The following is a 17,133-nucleotide window of genomic DNA, read 5'->3' on the forward strand; positions in this document are numbered from 1 at the left end:
TCGCTGTTCTGAATGTATCGATGGCGCCTATCGATTCAGTGCCAGCTCTAGTTTGTTATTGTTTGGTTTTGTTTGGGGCTGTTTTTGGGGGAAAAAGCGCGCAACGTGGACGTGGAATTGAATAGATCGGCACCGAGCATAGCTCACCTGTGCTCCCCCCCTCGCCACGAAGAGCATAAAGAAACACCTGTGCCCCCGCCCCCGCCGTCCACACCCACCGACGCGCCATCATCAAGTGCTTTTCGTTTTAGTTCTTGCGAGGGTTTTTTCAAGACAGCATCTGCTTGATCTCAATGTGGTGATCTGGCAAATACGACAGCACACTGATACACGCATAGATAGAATAAAATAGAATATAGTATATAGTCTAGTATATAGTAGATTGAATATAGAGAAATCGGGCGATCCATGAGCGAGGCCAAGATGAACGGACGCTCCATTCGCATCAACCGGCTGCCGGCCACCATTGTGGCCATCCTGCTGACCATTGTCCTGGTCTACTTCCTCAATTTCCACCAGGAGGAGCGGCCGGCGATCTACGGCATGCTGCGCAGTGACAATCCCAGCCGCGTCAATCTACGCAAGATGCTTATAGCCGCCATACAGGCCGCCCAGCGTGGCGGACTCGAGGTACTGGACGTGGCCCGAAGTCGCCAGCTGAAGGAGCGCAGCAAGGGCAAGACGGACGAGGGCGTCAATGATCCGTTCACGGATGCCGACGGCCGGTCACATTGTGTGATGAAGCAGGGCCTACAGCGAATCTTTCCCCGCGTACAAATCTTCTCCGAGGAGGACAAGGAGCACTGCAAGCAGGCGCACGGCTATGATCTGGATCCAACGGTCCTCCACGAGACCGCACAGATACCGGATGTGACCGTAAATGCCCAGGATGTCACTGTTTGGGTAGATCCGCTGGATGCCACCAAGGAGTTCACCGGTAAGGATGGCTTCCATAGTTATTTATATTATACAATCTAGTTGGTCTGTTCTAGAGATAAATTTCGTTTTTCAATCCACAGAGGAGCTATACGAGTACGTGACCACCATGGTGTGCGTGGCGGTGGCCGGAAGACCCATCATCGGCGTGATCCACAGCCCGTTCAATGGACAAACCGCGTGGGCGTGGGTGGGCAACTCGATGTCCGAGTACCTGTCCAATCTACATCCACAGCATTCGCCAAACAATCAGGCGCCCATCATCACAGTCTCGCGATCCCACACGGCGGGTGCCATGGATCTGGCGAGAGGCATCTTTGGCGAGAATGTCAGCCTGCTGACGGCGGCGGGAGCTGGCTATAAGGTGCTCCAGGTGGTGGCCAACAATGCCACCGCCTATCTGCACACGTCGAAGATCAAGAAGTGGGACATATGCGCCGGCGATGCCATTCTGCACGCACTGGGCGGCACAATGACCTCGCTGAATGATCAGTTGATTAACTACGGACCAGAGGAATCGCCAGTCAATACGGAGGGTCTGCTGGCCACCTTGGAGCAGCACGACGAGTACATGGACAAGCTGTCTAAATATCGCGAAGCACACAATGGCAAGCTGGCGTAGAAGCTGGCCACCTCTTGGAACCATAGCTCCTCTAGATTCTAACCCTTCCCGAGGAAATCCCCTCGCCTAGATCGTTTAGGCAGCATTCAAAAATAGCTCTAAGTTTAAAGAAGGAAACCTGTTTTTCGTAATCTCAATGTTTGTTTGTGCGTGTGCTTCTTTTTTTTTGCATAATTACGTTGGTTGTGCGGCGGCGCGGCGGGGTCATGAACCCGGACCAAACCAAACCGCCCAGTTGGCTCAAAATAAACTTATTTTAAACTGAACACACGTCCTTCTTACTAACATTAAATGAGTCTAGACTTTACCCCTAAAACGTATACTTTATATACCCATTAGCTATATACCAACCTTACTAGCTAAAAATTGAAAGAATATTACCTGTTTCTTAGCAATAGGAAATTTGTTTACTTCAATTTCATTTTTTAAATAGTCGAGTTTTACTCCATAATTAGCCATGTATCGAACCACGCTAGCTATCGATATACCAAGAGTGTACTGCACTCACAATTCACAATTTTTATAGTTTGCGTATTTTGTTACAACCGGGCGGTATTATCTATCGATAGTTCGACGGTCACACTAAGCGTACCATTCTTTTGTATAAACTAAAAAAAAAGCGCAGTGTATTATTGTTGTTGCTTATAATGCGTTTACTTAAATCGAAAATTGTTAATTAAATGTGCGCTACCTGCGCCCGGCATGTAATCACTCGCATCGATCCAAATGGGCGGTCAAACGAAAGAGGGGCGTGGAGATCGCCCCCCTTCTTCTCCTTCTCCACCCATCACATCAAGCCATCCACCGCTGCCCCTCCCCCTTCTCGCGTTACTGCTGCTCTTGTTTTTGTTCTTCCTAAATCTGATGCCGACAGCGACGGCGACGGCGACGTCGAGCGCAGCAGAGGGGGGCCAGGCGGTGCAAGTGCAGATGCCACAAGATACGGAGCTCCCCCAAAATCCCGAAACGGGCATCGCGACGGGACCAGGAACAGCGTCATCGTGCCCACGGAAATGCAGTTGCCGGAGCACAGCGGAAAACATACACAGCCTAAAGATTCGCTGCGATGAGCAGCAGATAACCAACTGGCGGGAGTTGGACTTTGGAGAGGATGTGACCAGTATTGTCAGCATGTAAGTGATTCGATAGCTGCCTGGTGTTCCTCTAAAATGGAAATAACTTACTTTTCCTTATAGCAATGCCAGCAAGAATTCAATTGCACTGATAACCGCCGAGGATTTTCGAAACTTTACTGAACTCAAGCGTCTGGATTTGTCGTTCAATCTGCTTACTGAACTGGACAAAGACACATTCGGGGATAGTCTGGCGCATCTGGAGAAGCTCAAGCTGGCCGGGAATGCCATTAGCCACATCTATGAGGGCACCTTTGACCAAATGCCCAAGCTTAAGTTGCTGTAAGTTCAATATCCATTCTGATGCTTGCAAATACAGTGAGAGTTATTATATTCTAATTGATATCATCTTCTTACAGCGATCTGTCTGGAAATCCCTTGGCCTGTGATTGCGGTTTGATTTGGTTGATCGCCTGGTCGAGCAGCCGCGAAGTGCGTCTACAGCCGCCCCCAAAATGCGAATCGCCGGGCAACTTTCGAGGCATGCCGCTAAAGAAACTGCGCGTGGGAAAGGATTTCCATTGTGAGACGCTGCTGCAACCGTTGCTCGAGCTAATTCCCAGCCAGAATCAGGTGGCATTTGAGGGCGATGAGCTGCAGCTCAAGTGCCACGCCCCACGCGTTGCCATTGGTGTGCCCAGGGAGAGCGAGGATCTGCCGACCAAGGCCTATGTGTTCTGGGGTTGGTCCGAGAAGATACGAGCCAAAAACTCCACCGAGGATATTATTTATCAGGATCCCACCAAAGTCTTCGGCGATGTGAACCTGGAGACTCGCCATTCCACGGACTCGGGCATACTGCAATCGATACTGCGCATTGCCAGCCTAACCCAGAATCACACAGGCATGTGGGATTGCACGCTGCGCAGCCAGCAGGCGAATCTATCGCAGGCCATCGTTCTGCATGTGGTGGCCAAGGGGACGCTGTACTGCGAAGCTCGTGTGGTGCACACGAACAAGGGCACCTACCACTGGCCCAGGACGATGCGGGGCGAGACTGTGCTGCAGGAGTGCGTGGAGGAGCCCAGCGATGTCACGCAAGCCCGCCGAGCTTCGCATGAGTGCGGACCGTCGGGTGAGTGGCTAAATTTGGATACGGAAAGTTGTGTGTACGTCAGCGAGACGACACGCATACTGGAGCAGTTCGCCAAGGTGAATCTTACGCTGACGAAGGGTCAGAATGCGCTGGAGATTGCACGCCGTTTGCACAACTTTACGCAAGCGCAGACGCAGCTGAATCGCATACGAGATCCCATGGATTTGGAGTACATTGCACGCACGTTGGTCAAGTACTTGGATCAACTGGAGCAGCCGCAGCAACAGCAAGAGATAAGTCACCTGCTGATGGACATAGTTTCGCAACTGCTTAACCTGCCCGCGCATCTCTTTCGAGCCGCACAGTCCGAGCAGGGAACTGGGCAGCGGCTGCTCCACGTGGTCGAATCCTCGGCCATGCGCCTGGCCTTGGCCAGCACCCAGGCGGAACCGCTGCCCGCGGAGATGATACCCTGGCGTGGATCGCTTGCCCAGCAGCGCAACCTATTCGTCGAGTTCTTTAACATCAGCTTGGATGCCTTCGTCAGCCTGTCATGCGTTTGGCTGGAGCAAAGTCCGCGGGGTTTCCAGTGCAACAGTGCCAACGATACGATACCCATGTACGAGCATGGCGATATCGATGCCGCAATCCAGCTGCCCTATAGTGTGATTGGAAATAGCTCAACCACTTTGCCGGCTACATCGACAATCCGAAGTCTCCGCTTGATGATCTCGCTGCACAGGAATGGCAAACTGTTGCCAAATCTGCGAGGAAGCCACAATGAATCCCTGTCTTCCGCCATCATTGGAATACTGGCGTACAGCAGCGATGGAGAGTCGCTGCAGTTTAGGGCCGATAACGAGCTAGATCCGGAGGAGGATGTGTACCAGCAAAGGGTTACAGTGATGCTGAGAGCTCACCCGTATCACAATCCACTGAGTGCGCCTCAACCCGCCTGGTGGGATGCGGATGAGCAGCGCTGGGAGACGAGCGTTTGCCAACAGCACTACCAGCATCGCACTCTGGTCATGTTCAGTTGCAGTCGCACCGGATACTATGGCCTGCTGCAGCGGAGCCTGTATCTGAATGATTTCCGTAGCGAGGAGTCGGGCGCACGTTTCCGACATCCACCGGCTGCAGTGTACGCTGGCTGCGGTCTACTCTTCGCCTGCTGCGCCTTCAATGCGGTGACCTTTGCTGTTTTCGGCAGAGCTGTGCGAATCAATAGGGTACAGCGGCATGCTCTGGTCAACACCTGGTTGGCCCTGGGTGCACTGGCACTGGCCTTCTCGCTGGGCATCTACCAAACGGCCAGTCAGCCGCAGTGCCGTCTGTTGGGATTGCTGATGCACTACCTCGGACTGTGCGTACTGCTGTGGGTTTGTGTCAGCCTGAGTAGCATGTACAAGCGACTGACCAAGACGACAACATCTGGTCAGGGACAATGCCCGGGTCAGGATATGGAACCGCAGCGGGAGCGAGAGCGAAAACCCATTCTGGGCATCTACCTGGTGGGCTGGGGCATCGCGCTGCTCATCTGCGGCATTAGCAGTGCTGTGAATCTGGCGGAGTACGCAACCTACGACTATTGTTTCCTGCACAGTTCCACCACGCTGAATGCACTCCTTGTGCCAGCCGTCATTCTCGTCATCTTCTGCGGCATTTTGGCCCTGTGCATCTATTACCAGCTGAGTCAGCAGGCGGTGAATGTGCTGCAGCTGCAAATGCAGCATCAGCAGAATCGTCAGTATTCGGACAACAATACGCAGGCAACGGAGCACATCGATCTGGATTGGCTGGATGCGAATGGCAGTGCCACGACAGCGGCGATCGGAGGCGGATCTGGCAATCATGGTGGTCGCAAAGAGCAGGATCACATGCAGGAGCAGTACAGCACGCTGAGCAATCCATTGAGCAGCATTGTAGACGACTTCGAACGCTCGAACTTATCGCATTTGCGTGGTCACTTCATTTTCCTGGTTTTGTATGCCGGCGCCTGGTTGTCCGCCGCTGCCTACGTGAATGGTGGTCAGGAGCTCTATGTGCTAACCTTCGCCGGCTGCTGTTCGGTTCTGGGCATTTTCCTGCTGATCTTCTACAACCTGAGCAGGAACGATGCTCGCCAGGCATGGTCGCAGGGCAGAGATGGACGCAGCATACCCGCCAAACTGGTGACCTACAACAATGGCAGCCAGGCGAGGGGTGCCCACCCATCGAGCATGATGCCTGGACCCGGAACGGCCATGATTAGCAACTCCATTGTAGCCTACAAGGCGAATCCCGGACCGGGCAGCTTGTACGAGGCCAACAATTCGGCGGGCTCGCGTTCGAATAGCCAGTGTTCGAGGAGCATGCGCAGCCAGACGAGAAGTCAAACGAGGAGTCAGCAGGATCAGCTGCTTCAGTCCAACGGTACCGGCGGCGTTACTATAATCAACAACACCAGCGGTCAGCAAGGAGCAGGCGGTGGTGCAGCGGCTGGCGGAGTTTCTGGCTCAACCGGTGGAGCACCGGTGCCACCGCACAGCCTGAACGCCCTGCTCCACGGCTCCAGTCACGACCTCATACCTTCGGCGGAGATCTTTTACAATCCCAACCAGATTAACGTGGCCCGAAAGTTCTTTAAAAAGCAGAAGCGCCTGGCTAAGCGGAACAACTTCGAGCTGCAGCGCCAGACAATGCCGCAGATGCAGCTCCAGATGCAAATGCAAATGCAGCTCCACAGCCAGCACAGCCTGAGCGATGCCAGTTCCGAGCAGCTGTACAGTAGGCACCACAATGCGATGACAATGCTGGCCGGCGGCAGCAAGATAAATAACACCAATCTGCACTACAAGAATCAGGGCTCGCCGATTGCTGGAGCTCCCAAGGAACACGGGAACATGGGCGCTATGAGTTCCGGCGGGGATTTCATGCAGTTTAAGCGCTTTGTGCCTGCCAGCGCCTCGTCGGCGTCCAAGATCATGCAGGCCAATATCTACACCAACATCCCGGAGACATTGACTCCCCAGCATGAGGTGATCAAACTGAGGGCCAATGGACGCACTAGAACACCTTCACTGCTGGATGAAACGCTGCACGAGTTGGACGATGACGAAGAGGAGGAGGAGGAGGAGGAGCATGGTCAGACGCCGGCGACGATGGAGGAACCGGAGCATGAACTGGAGGAGGAAGACGCCAGTTCACTTGACGAGCATGCTCCATTGTATGCCAATACTCTGCCACCAGCTAGCGGGATGAGCAGCCTGTTCCGAAATCGAGGATCATCCCATCAACCCATGAGTTCCACGCCCGTCAAACAGCCCAGCTTGGAGGCCATGAATAGTTTGGGCTTGCCGGAAGTCAGCCTTGAAGAGCCGCTCCTCCAGAAGCACGAGATATACGTGTCCAACTCGCTGCAGGTTACCACCACTAATAGCATCCAGTTGGACGACGACTTTCCCAGTGTCCTTATCCGCTTCAGTCAGCAGCAGCAGTCCAAGTCGCTGAATAATATCAGTGAGATGCTGGCTGGTGGTGGAGGCAGTGGGGCAAACGCGCCCGGATTGGATAGCCTAGGCGACCAGCAAGAGTCCAGCCAGCTGTCCGTCAACGAGGGCAGCACTCTGGAGGAGCAGCAGTTGCGCCAGATTTACTCCTGCTCCAGCAGCAATCTCAGTCAGCTGAAGGGCCATCATCCGACGGCTACGGTGGACACGGAGGACGATGGTCGCCTGCTATCCGGCAGTCCGACGAACGAGAGCGATCTGAACTACCAAAACTCGGAGATTAGCATCCGAAGCCATGGACTGTATGCTCCCCAGGCGGACAACGATCTGAATCTGACCCTAACCGATGATTTCCGCTGCTATCAATCCTCGAATGCCAGCGATGCAGATGTGGATGTGCTGAACGAGTTCGACGATGAGTTCGTGGCGGCCACGGGTGGCGAGAGGGTGGCAGGTGATGCCGAGCAGGACCACCATCACGATCATGACCAGGACACCTCCATCGACGAGCTGTACGAGGCCATCAAATGCCGCAGTCCGTTGAGGAACAAGCAGGAGGCCGTCGAGCGCTTCGAAAGAGAAAGAGAGCGCGATCGCGAGAAGGAGATGGAGATGGAAGCGAAGCCACTGAGCAATTCCCACAACGAAAATCTCAACGAGACGATAGAGGATGACAGCAGCCAGAGCAGCGTGATCTCGTACATCGATCCCAGGGCGGCCAACGAGCCACGCCCCTTTCCCAGCTAGCTCGGCCCACTCAGCCCAACCCTAGTTAGTTGTATATAGATTATAGATATATACAAGATGTATAACCTTACCACCCGCCTCCCCGCTTGGTCGTCAATCCAAAAGATTAACGTGCCAGTTCCAAAGTATTTTAGTACCACTGACACTCGCCAATATGCATATATATGTATATATATATATATATATATGTATATGTATGTGTATGTGCAGTGGGCTTATATCCTAAGTTTCGCCCACTCAAAACCCAGCTAACTGAACTTGTAATTATAGTAAGGACTCCCTATTTATTATGACTAGTATTACTCCACAAAGATCACCAAGTCTCACACTCACCGGAGAAAACTTCATCCAACCAGATGGTCCATCGATCATTCATCCACAATGTCTAAGAAATCACCACATCCCCACCCAAAGTCCTACACACATTTGATAAGTTTTAAATTCTGATAAAGCAAAATGCATTTAAATGTAGGCTAAGTTTATATTTAGATATAAATAAATGAAATGTTCACTTAAAGTTACCGGCGTTTCCATTGACCAATCCCAAATGATGCATTTCAGTGGCATTTAAGTTTTTTAAGAAGAGATTACAAATGTTGCATTTATTTCGAGGACAGACAGTGAACACATTCAACAAACTACTTGTAAAGTAGATACAATTCATAATAGCAATTTTACCATATTAATACAATGATATCCGTTCAACATCGTCATGGAGTGTGAGTGGAGGAATGGCGATCATCTATCTGGACGTCGACGGCGACGATACTTTCCAGCTTTGATTGAATTACACAACTTATAACGTAACAATGGGCTGGGAAAGTAACAGCAGCGACGCCTCAGCGACGATCAGTTTGATTAGCGTCAAAGGTTTAATCTTAATTTGTAACAATAACAAGAGATGTGTATAAACTATAATAAGATAATACAATTTTGCTGATGCCTGGACAGAGCAGGGAATGCATCCAGTTTCCCGCTCCTTGGGGCTGTTGTGCATGTTTCTCATGGCAATGCTTCTCACTCCGGTCGGGTGATCCTCTCAGCTCCCAGAGAGATTCACAGGCTCCGTATGGACTTCCAGCGTCGCAGCAACAAACACGACGAGGTCAGACCACTGGAATATTGGCTAAATTCACTAATATTTATGTTGCGTGTTGGAATGTCGATTTTCTCTTTTAAAGTCTGCCCGAAAGAAGAAAAAGAACAATTAGCATGGCGTCTAATTAGAACGGGTTGGCGTTCGATGCTGACCTTGTAGGCTTCTGGAATTTCCGTCGGCGATCTGTGCACGATCGTTCCGTTGATGTACAGCATATTGGCCGCACTCTCCTCGGGCAGAGTCAACTTCTGGTAGGTGCAGATGGCCTCGCGCTCCATCCGCTTCACGATCTCCTGGCAGGTGGGGCTACTGCTCACACACAGCACTTCCGGCCCCGCCATGGTCACATAGTACTTCAGCCTCTTGGTGCCGTTGACCTGAATGCGTTGAATAATGGTTGAATGGTTGTAATATATGCAAATATTAAAGAAAGGGGAGCTTAAATAGACAATCCCAAAGATCTGTTCTGTGGTTACTCAATTGTAGTAATATGCCTAAGCGGGTCTCAGTGGATAATCTATAAAGCTTCTAATAGTTATATTATAACAATACCCGAATCGGCGTCACTGGATATTCGGGATAGGCCATGGCCACCGCCCGGGCTCCCTCCTCGTTGGTGAAACTGGAGATGCCAATGAAGAATTCACGACCTAATGCAATTAATACAATGCTTAACTATAGAAGATGATATCTCATTAAATGAAATATATACCCGTGAAAAGCACATCGCCACCATCGAGCAGAGCTTGCGGATCCTCGATCTCGATGACCGGAATGTCCAGCTCCTTTTTGAGGATAATGGCCATGCTCTCGGCCTCGAGTCGCCGCTTGGGATGCTCCGATCTTCCGATCAGGGCCACTCCGTTACAGATTACGGCACTGTTCTCGACGAATACGCCCTCGGGCAGCTGGTCATCCGGCGGCAGCTCAATCACATCAAGGCCAATGGTCCGCAGGAGGGTGCAGTACTGCTCGTGCTGCTGCTTGGCCAGTTGTACATCGAACTTCCCGTTCTCCAGCAGGGCATCCGAGATTCTACGGATTTAAAGCGGTTAACAATGGGTCTACTAATTGAGGCGCGAATACGGGAGTGTCTGAGTTGATAAACGAGTGGGTAAATGTACTTGTATGCTAACTATTCCTTATAGACGTATGGTCTGCTAAGAAAGTTATTAATTCCTATTATTAAGCATTTTGTTTAAGCATTGCTTAATGATTGTGGGAGAAACTATTGTAGAAGATGTGTGCTTGGTAAACAGGAAACTGTATTTTTAAACGTATAACTTCAAAATTCGTATCCTCAAGTTTATAAGTTATATTATAGACATGAAGCTATAGATAGATTTGAATAATCAGATAGATAGTGGGTATATCAAAACTAGATAGTGTTAAAGACAGGATCCAGGAACTGGGCACCTTGGAAGGTGCAGCCCCACCCACTGGCATGTGTACCCACGAACCATTGGTTAGGTGACCTAATTCCGCGCCACTGGGGCACTCCCTCCTCCGGATGCGCCAATCCGTCGAATTTCTGCGAATCTGGGCTCCACTCACCTGGCCACAATCGCATGTGTGTACTTGGGCGACATGGTCGGCGGATTGGCCACTGGGTGCTCGTCCTGGTCGGCGGAATGCAGATGCAGATGCGGATGCGAAGATGGGGATTCGGATTGGATTCAGTTGGGCACAGTGTGACCTCGCTGCGAATGCCAGTAAAGGCAATTCTTTCGGCGCACTGGTCACTCTGCCATTCACTGGAAATATTTAAAAGCTATTGAAACGATTTAGTAACGGAAAATCCCACTTCTTGTTTTCTAAATATAGTATTACAAATCAAATATAAGAATAATTAAAAAGGATAAACATATATATATATATAACTGAACGAAATGCGAATTTTCTATGCATTTCCAAATTAATTGATCCAAAAAACGTAGAAGGAAAAGAAAATTGCTCTTACTGTGATATAACTGGAGCAAATATGTATATAATTGGAGCAAATATTAAATTAATAATATAAAAACGGAAAATCGTGACTTGTGGTGAACAGTTACGACCGCAGCAGTGACCTCAAGAATTACCCGCTCCAGCGTTATCGATAAACCGCCGATAACGAGTGCTAACGCATACACATCGCCAATTTGGGCATTTTCTCGCATGTAAATTGCAAATTGTGCTTGCATTTTTCGCGTTTTCCCGCGCACACAATCCTTCGGCAGCCGTGAAATTAATGCGCCCAATAGTAAAAGAGCAGTAGGCATGGACGAAGGTGAGTAAGAACATTGCATCCAATCACCGCGAGCGTTTCATTGATGGCGGCGTCTTGTCTCGTGCAGATTATTCGGCGTCATCTTCGGCCGGCGGTGGCAAGAAGGCCAGCAAGCAGCACAACACGCTGCCCTTTTGGGGCAACGAGTCCTCGATGAACTTGAATGCCCTGATCCTGGCCAACATCCAGAGCTCCAGCTACTTCAAAGGTGCATACAAATCCCCACGCGTGCTGTTGTCAATCGTCCCACTTACTTACCCGCCTTTTTTGTGTACTCGAAACAGTCCATTTGTTTAAACTGAAAACCTACCATGAAGTGGTCGACGAGATCTACTACCAGGTGAAGCATATGGAGCCATGGGAGCGCGGATCCCGCAAAACGTCCGGACAGACGGGCATGTGCGGCGGTGTGAGTGGTTTATGAAATGTAGCGCTAATCGTTGGCGATGCTTTATAGAATGCATGAATGTATGTACTCATTTTCGGTATCCTAATCCTTTCTAGGTGCGAGGCGTTGGCGCCGGCGGCATTGTGTCCACGGCATATTGCCTGCTCTACAAGCTATACACGCTGCGGCTGACCCGGAAGCAGATCAACGGACTGCTCAATCACACAGACTCGGCCTACATCCGGGCACTAGGTAGGTGTTGGTAAGTCGCATGAGTTCAGCCGTCACATATGCCGTCGCTTGCTCCTGCTCCCCCAGCTCACCAAACGAAACGAAATCAAACCAAACCAAACCACACCACACCATACATCACCCCAAAAATGAAAAAAAAAAAAAACATCAAGCAGGGTGGGTCGATTTGGACGGTTGCAAACTATAATAGAGAATCTTGGCGGATGGTATTCTATGGATTGAACAACAATCACGTTTCCTTTTCGATTTCAAGTTGTGGCTTTTGCGAGAAGAGGACCTAGCATCTCCTTGCATCTGCCTGCGAAGGTAATCTTTACCCTACTTGCAAATATTTTATTTTATCAAATATTCATGTTTATGCAATTCCTGGCGCAGTTCATTAAGCATGCACAAATCTTTTCAAATTTATTCGACCTAAATCACAATCTTGACTATTCAACCCTTGCTTTTTCAGAAATTCCTAACTAAAATCAAAGGAAAAAGTCAAAGTCTACGGTAATTTGCCTATTAAAAAATATCTTTTTTAGGGATTTTTAGTTTCCTATTGCATGATTTTGCCGATTTTTCCCTCGCAATTGTGTGCATAATTATTAAATTCGATTAAATGCTTTAAACTACATTCATGATTTTTAGATTTTTCCAAAAGAAAATTCCACGTTTTGTCTGAGTGGCCTTTCCCTCTAATTGAAAACATAAATTCCATTCAAAAATGAATAGGCTTCCAACTAAGTAATACTTTCCCGTCGATCAAATCGAGCCACTCTACCATGTAACTCATTTTCCCCCGTTGGCCAACAACCACAAGTTCAACTCCTTGAAAATGTTTTAATCCCGAGTTTTATTCCGTGTCGCAGGCTTTATGTACTTGCGATACACGCAGCCGCCGAGTGACCTGTACGACTGGTATGAGGACTATTTGCAGGACGAAGAGGAGATCGACGTGAAAGCGGGCGGCGGCCAGGTGAGTCAACTGTATGAGCCACCAATCACACGAAACCAAACACTCGGTTGATAGAACTTGGCACTAACCTAAGCTATTTGCAGGTCTTAACCATCGGACAGATGGTTTATCAGTTTATGACCAAGCTGGACTGGTTCTCCACGCTCTTTCCGCGCATCCCCGTGCCGATTCAAAAGCAGATCGAGAAGAGGATCGAGCAATACTGTAGGGAGCAGGGGGTGACCGTTCATCAGTTGAGCACGGGTCGGTCGACTGCGGGTCAGGGCACTGGAGCCGCTGCCCAGGATGCGGAGTACCAGGAGTATCCGGAGGGTGGCGTAGAGCGTGGAAGCGGCGGACGTAGCGGTGGACAAGCTGGCTCCCGTTCCAACGCCTACCCACAAGCGAATAACTATCGCAACGATTATGACGAGCGTGACTACTATGCTGCCGCGTCTGGCTCGTCCTACGGCCGTGGTCGCGGTGGCTACGAGGACTACCCACCGGCGCCGCTGCCACCACAGATGCCTTACGGCGAGCGGGAAAGGGAGAGGGATCGGGAGCGGGATAAGAATAAGGATTACGACCGCCACCGTAGCAAGCACAAGAAGAAGCACAACCATAGACAAAGCTCGCGTAGCCGCAGCAGAAGCCGCAGCCGGAGTCGCCACCGCTCCGAGCGCCATGAGCGCAAGCGCGACGGTGGTCGCGAGCGGAGCAGCAAGAGCCGGCACAACGAACACTATGAAGAGCGGGAGCGACGTCATCGGTGAAGACCGAATCCACCCACCTAAACAAGCCTCCTCCTTCTTAAGTTGTTCTGTTACTAACTAACTTTGTTTCACTATAGTACTACTACACTTTTTTTATTTGTCAAGCCCTATCTACACTTTGGAAGCCGCGAGCGTCAGTTGCGCTTCTTACTCAGGTTAAACACTCTCCGAAACCCCGAAGCGTCCCCATAACTAACACTAAATCTAGACACAATCACATGCGGACACAGCAGCAAGGCTATATTTTGTAATTTGTGACTACACTTACGCTGATAAAATAGTTTCAAAGTTGTGTTTATGAAAATAAAGTCAGAAATTATTTGTTTAAAACGGTTATTGCGTCAAATTTATATAAATATAATATAAATACATATATGATATATAACGATATATGATATAATATATTGGGTAGTTAGTTAGTTTCGAGATAAATCCAAAAATTAAACGGGTTTTTACTTTTAACCTGAGAGAACAAAATGGATGAGTTCTTGGACTATCACATATCCATCAGTGATTCTAATTAGTGATATAATGATATTTCATGGGATTGAAAACTATTACATCTGATTGCTGCATACTTTTTAGAACATCTAGGTTTTAAATAAGACTTCCTAATGTCTTGCAGTGTTTATTTTTGAAATGCTTGGCCCGATATTGAAGTTGTGTCTTTGAGAGCTTTTGATTGAAATAGAATCATCAGTGCTGCGCAATTTAGGAGCAGGTGAAAAACCAAGACTGCCAGGGAAACTCCAATCCAGCAGACTCCGGTATTTAAAATTGAGAGTGTAACTTCCATGTCTTGTAACAGATAAATTAAGAGGATTACTAGTCCCAATAGGATAGCACAATACTCAAATCACTTCTGATATTATTATTATGGAAATTTAAACTGTAGGGTTTATGTCTTATACTTTAACTCAACATAACCTAAAACACGTTAGCCCGTGGTTCATTACATCGAAAAAGAATGACCTTCTCCTTATTTTAAGTTTTGTTGGAGGTTCCACCATCAAAACCCTTATCGCGTGTTCAGAAAGATTATGGAAAGGTGAAGAGGTTCGGGCGATATCTTAAAGTTACGCATATAGATCCCATCATTCTCGATGGTAGAGGATTAAGGCAGTTCGCACGGCGGGGCGTTTTTCGAGCTTTGAGTCGAGCATGGAATTATAATCGCCAGTGCTGCGCAGATTATTGGCAGCGCGGATCGGTCAGGTGCGACAGCTGAGACAGGTGAGGCGGTGCCAAGCCTCCTGGCCGAATTTCGAATTTCGAATTTCAGTTAGTGTGCAACGCCTGCGTCGAGTTGTCGCCTCTCGCCGACCGTTAGAGGAAAAGCGCCGTCAAAAGAAAAGCGCCGGGCAGCCAGAAAGCGGCGTATCAAATGTAATTAGCATGTGCCAGCACCATTGAGAGAGTTCACTTAAGCCACCAAATCCGAGCCGTAATCCAAGCCAAAAAGCATACAGACATGCACAGCCACTGCGATCATATCATATCAATGTCAGGCAATACAGCAACAACAAAAATTGCAGAGAAAACAAACCGGAGTGGATGGAGCGAACAACAGTAAACGGCACACAATTCACGCGTGTGCAAATGGCCCGTTTTGACCATTTTGGGAAAACGGGGTACTGTCTGGGTGTGTGTGCTTGTGCGAGTTCGTGCGTGTGCGCCTGTGTTTGTGTGTGTGTGCTTATGGCCATAAAACATGATTAGTGCCCGAAAGCAAATGTGCAAAGTTTATGGCTGGGCCAGCACCTTTTCTCCGCTCTCTGTTCTTCACTATTCTCTCTCTTCTCTCCGCGTTTAAGCTTGGCCCGAAACAGAGATGCCAGATAATGGGCGGAATATAGCTGCTTTTAGCGGGAATCGATTAAAAAAAAGCTATATTTTTCGAAAATATCTAGAGGGCTATAGTAGACCCATATGCATAGTGGATTTGGTCTAAATGAAAAGGGGTTTATTCATTGAAAAGCGGTTAGTCTTAAAATAATTTCACTTAATTGTGTCATTCTAACGAACTGGAATATAAGCTACCTGATTTTGAACGTATTTCTCGGAAATACTTTTACTGCCTAAACAAGTAGGCAATACTTTGAGATCGCTAATATCCGTAGATTGTAGTCTGTTAACTTAGTTGTGTACATTTTTACTAGCCCATTAAAGGTTTCATACCAAAAAACATGAGCTCGCATTTTAATAAACAGTTTGCCATTGTAAAATAATTACATTTGGCGTACGTGTCGTATGAGTAATATTTAAAAAAATACGGCTTTATCTTGTTCAAGGCGATATTTTGTTTTGCTTCAATTAATTGTATAGCGCAATAAGACAGTAAGTGTTCGATTTTCTATTGTAGTGAAATCGTTTCATTTGAAAACTATATTACTCATACGCACTGTGCAACGAGGCGTATGAGTAATATGTCATTTTGGTATAGCAGTTACTTTTAGACTACCAATAATGGTTTTAAAAAAGGTCTGCTAATTGTGTCATGGAAATGCGGTGCTCTTTGAAGTATTTAGCAGTTTAGTGATGCGATTTCTGATGGTATATATTAAAAAAGGTTCAGACTCTTTCAATTTATTGCATACTTATTGTAAGTGCAGTTGCGTATCGAAAAAAAAGGCCGACCTGGTAGCTCTGATCTTTGAGAGGTCTTGTGAGCTTTCCGAGCTTCGGAACCACGATTTCGGTCAGTGGGGCAAATTGGTCGGGCGTTCCGGGGAGGGGCAATCGCAAGCGAGAGTGCGAGAATGCAACTGGTCATTATCCTTCACTATTTTCATTAGCGCTTACCCATTTTCTGTGCTTTTTTTTTTAAATTTTTTTTAATGTTTTTTGTTGTTGTTGCTACCTGCGTCTCTCGTCAAATGCATTGACGTAATTGGCCGAGCGCAAAACTTAGCCGTATATCGATCTCGATCGCAGGTGTGTTAACCTAAAGTGGTTTTGATTTCACAACCGCAGAAGAGCTGGGGGGTGTATTACTTTAAGCTGTTACCACGTCATTCCGCCAGTGCCTATCAGCGTCAGCAAACTAGCGTCCGTGCGTCTTGTCAGTCAACAAAAAATAATATATATATAAAAAAAAAATATTAAAAAAAACCCATGAAAAAGGCCGAGGCCCAACAACGCGCACAGAGCCAGAACAAAAAAAAAAACAAAAAAAAAAAAACAAAAACAAACCAACGACAGAAAATCACATAAAACAATAAAAAAAATGCATTTTAATTGCCCCCTTGTTATTTATACCGCAAATGGTGGGCGGAGGGCGGCGGGAATCGTTGGGGGTGCGGCGGGGCGTTGAGTAATCACCGCGCCCTTGTCTACGCGGTAATCTTGCCCCCCCTCTCTCCCTCTCTGTCAGCCATCTCGCCGTCTCTGTCTGGGCTGTTGCGTCTGCGTTGTTCGCCGACTACTGACGTCATAGCCGCTGGCGTTTTG

General features: G+C 48.4%; 4 protein-coding genes across 6 annotated transcripts; 3 read left to right on the forward strand and 1 right to left on the reverse strand.

Moving 5' to 3' along the window:
- Positions 1 to 55: 55 nt before the first annotated feature.
- On the forward strand, positions 56 to 1,821 carry LOC6618652 (putative inositol monophosphatase 3). Its single transcript, XM_002042875.2, has 2 exons — positions 56 to 937; positions 1,020 to 1,821. Exons 1-2 carry the CDS (start codon positions 409 to 411, stop codon positions 1,556 to 1,558), a joined length of 1,068 nt encoding a protein of 355 aa, XP_002042911.1. The 5' UTR covers positions 56 to 408; the 3' UTR covers positions 1,559 to 1,821.
- Positions 1,822 to 2,145: 324 nt separating this feature from the next.
- Positions 2,146 to 8,457, forward strand: LOC6618653 (adhesion G protein-coupled receptor A3). The gene is made up of 3 exons (XM_002042876.2): positions 2,146 to 2,691; positions 2,755 to 2,973; positions 3,051 to 8,457. Exons 1-3 carry the CDS (start codon positions 2,285 to 2,287, stop codon positions 7,960 to 7,962), a joined length of 5,538 nt encoding a protein of 1,845 aa, XP_002042912.2. The 5' UTR covers positions 2,146 to 2,284; the 3' UTR covers positions 7,963 to 8,457.
- Positions 8,458 to 8,528: 71 nt separating this feature from the next.
- Positions 8,529 to 10,783, reverse strand: LOC6618655 (N(G),N(G)-dimethylarginine dimethylaminohydrolase 1). Its single transcript, XM_002042878.2, has 5 exons — positions 10,616 to 10,783; positions 9,774 to 10,096; positions 9,614 to 9,711; positions 9,214 to 9,438; positions 8,529 to 9,144 (listed from the first exon to the last, which is right to left on the reverse strand). The coding sequence occupies exons 1-5, from the start codon at positions 10,648 to 10,650 to the stop codon at positions 9,019 to 9,021; spliced, it is 807 nt and encodes a 268-aa protein (XP_002042914.1). The 5' UTR covers positions 10,651 to 10,783; the 3' UTR covers positions 8,529 to 9,018.
- Positions 10,784 to 11,177: 394 nt separating this feature from the next.
- On the forward strand, positions 11,178 to 14,013 carry LOC6618657 (pre-mRNA-splicing factor 38B). Of its 3 annotated transcripts, XM_032725767.1 has the most exons (6): positions 11,178 to 11,330; positions 11,398 to 11,538; positions 11,615 to 11,739; positions 11,835 to 11,970; positions 12,825 to 12,931; positions 13,015 to 14,013. In XM_032725767.1, exons 1-6 carry the CDS (start codon positions 11,321 to 11,323, stop codon positions 13,681 to 13,683), a joined length of 1,188 nt encoding a protein of 395 aa, XP_032581658.1. In that variant the 5' UTR covers positions 11,178 to 11,320; the 3' UTR covers positions 13,684 to 14,013. The 3 variants fall into 3 exon arrangements, with proteins under 3 accessions (XP_032581658.1, XP_032581659.1, XP_032581660.1); XM_032725768.1 differs by lacking the exons at positions 11,178 to 11,330; positions 11,398 to 11,538; positions 11,615 to 11,739 and having other exon boundaries at positions 11,892 to 11,980; XM_032725769.1 differs by lacking the exons at positions 11,178 to 11,330; positions 11,398 to 11,538; positions 11,615 to 11,739; positions 11,835 to 11,970 and adding an exon at positions 12,219 to 12,276.
- The last annotated feature ends 3,120 nt before the right edge of the window (positions 14,014 to 17,133 follow it).

This window comes from Drosophila sechellia, chromosome X (assembly GCF_004382195.2).
Source record: "Drosophila sechellia strain sech25 chromosome X, ASM438219v1, whole genome shotgun sequence".
NCBI lineage: Eukaryota > Metazoa > Arthropoda > Insecta > Diptera > Drosophilidae > Drosophila > Drosophila sechellia.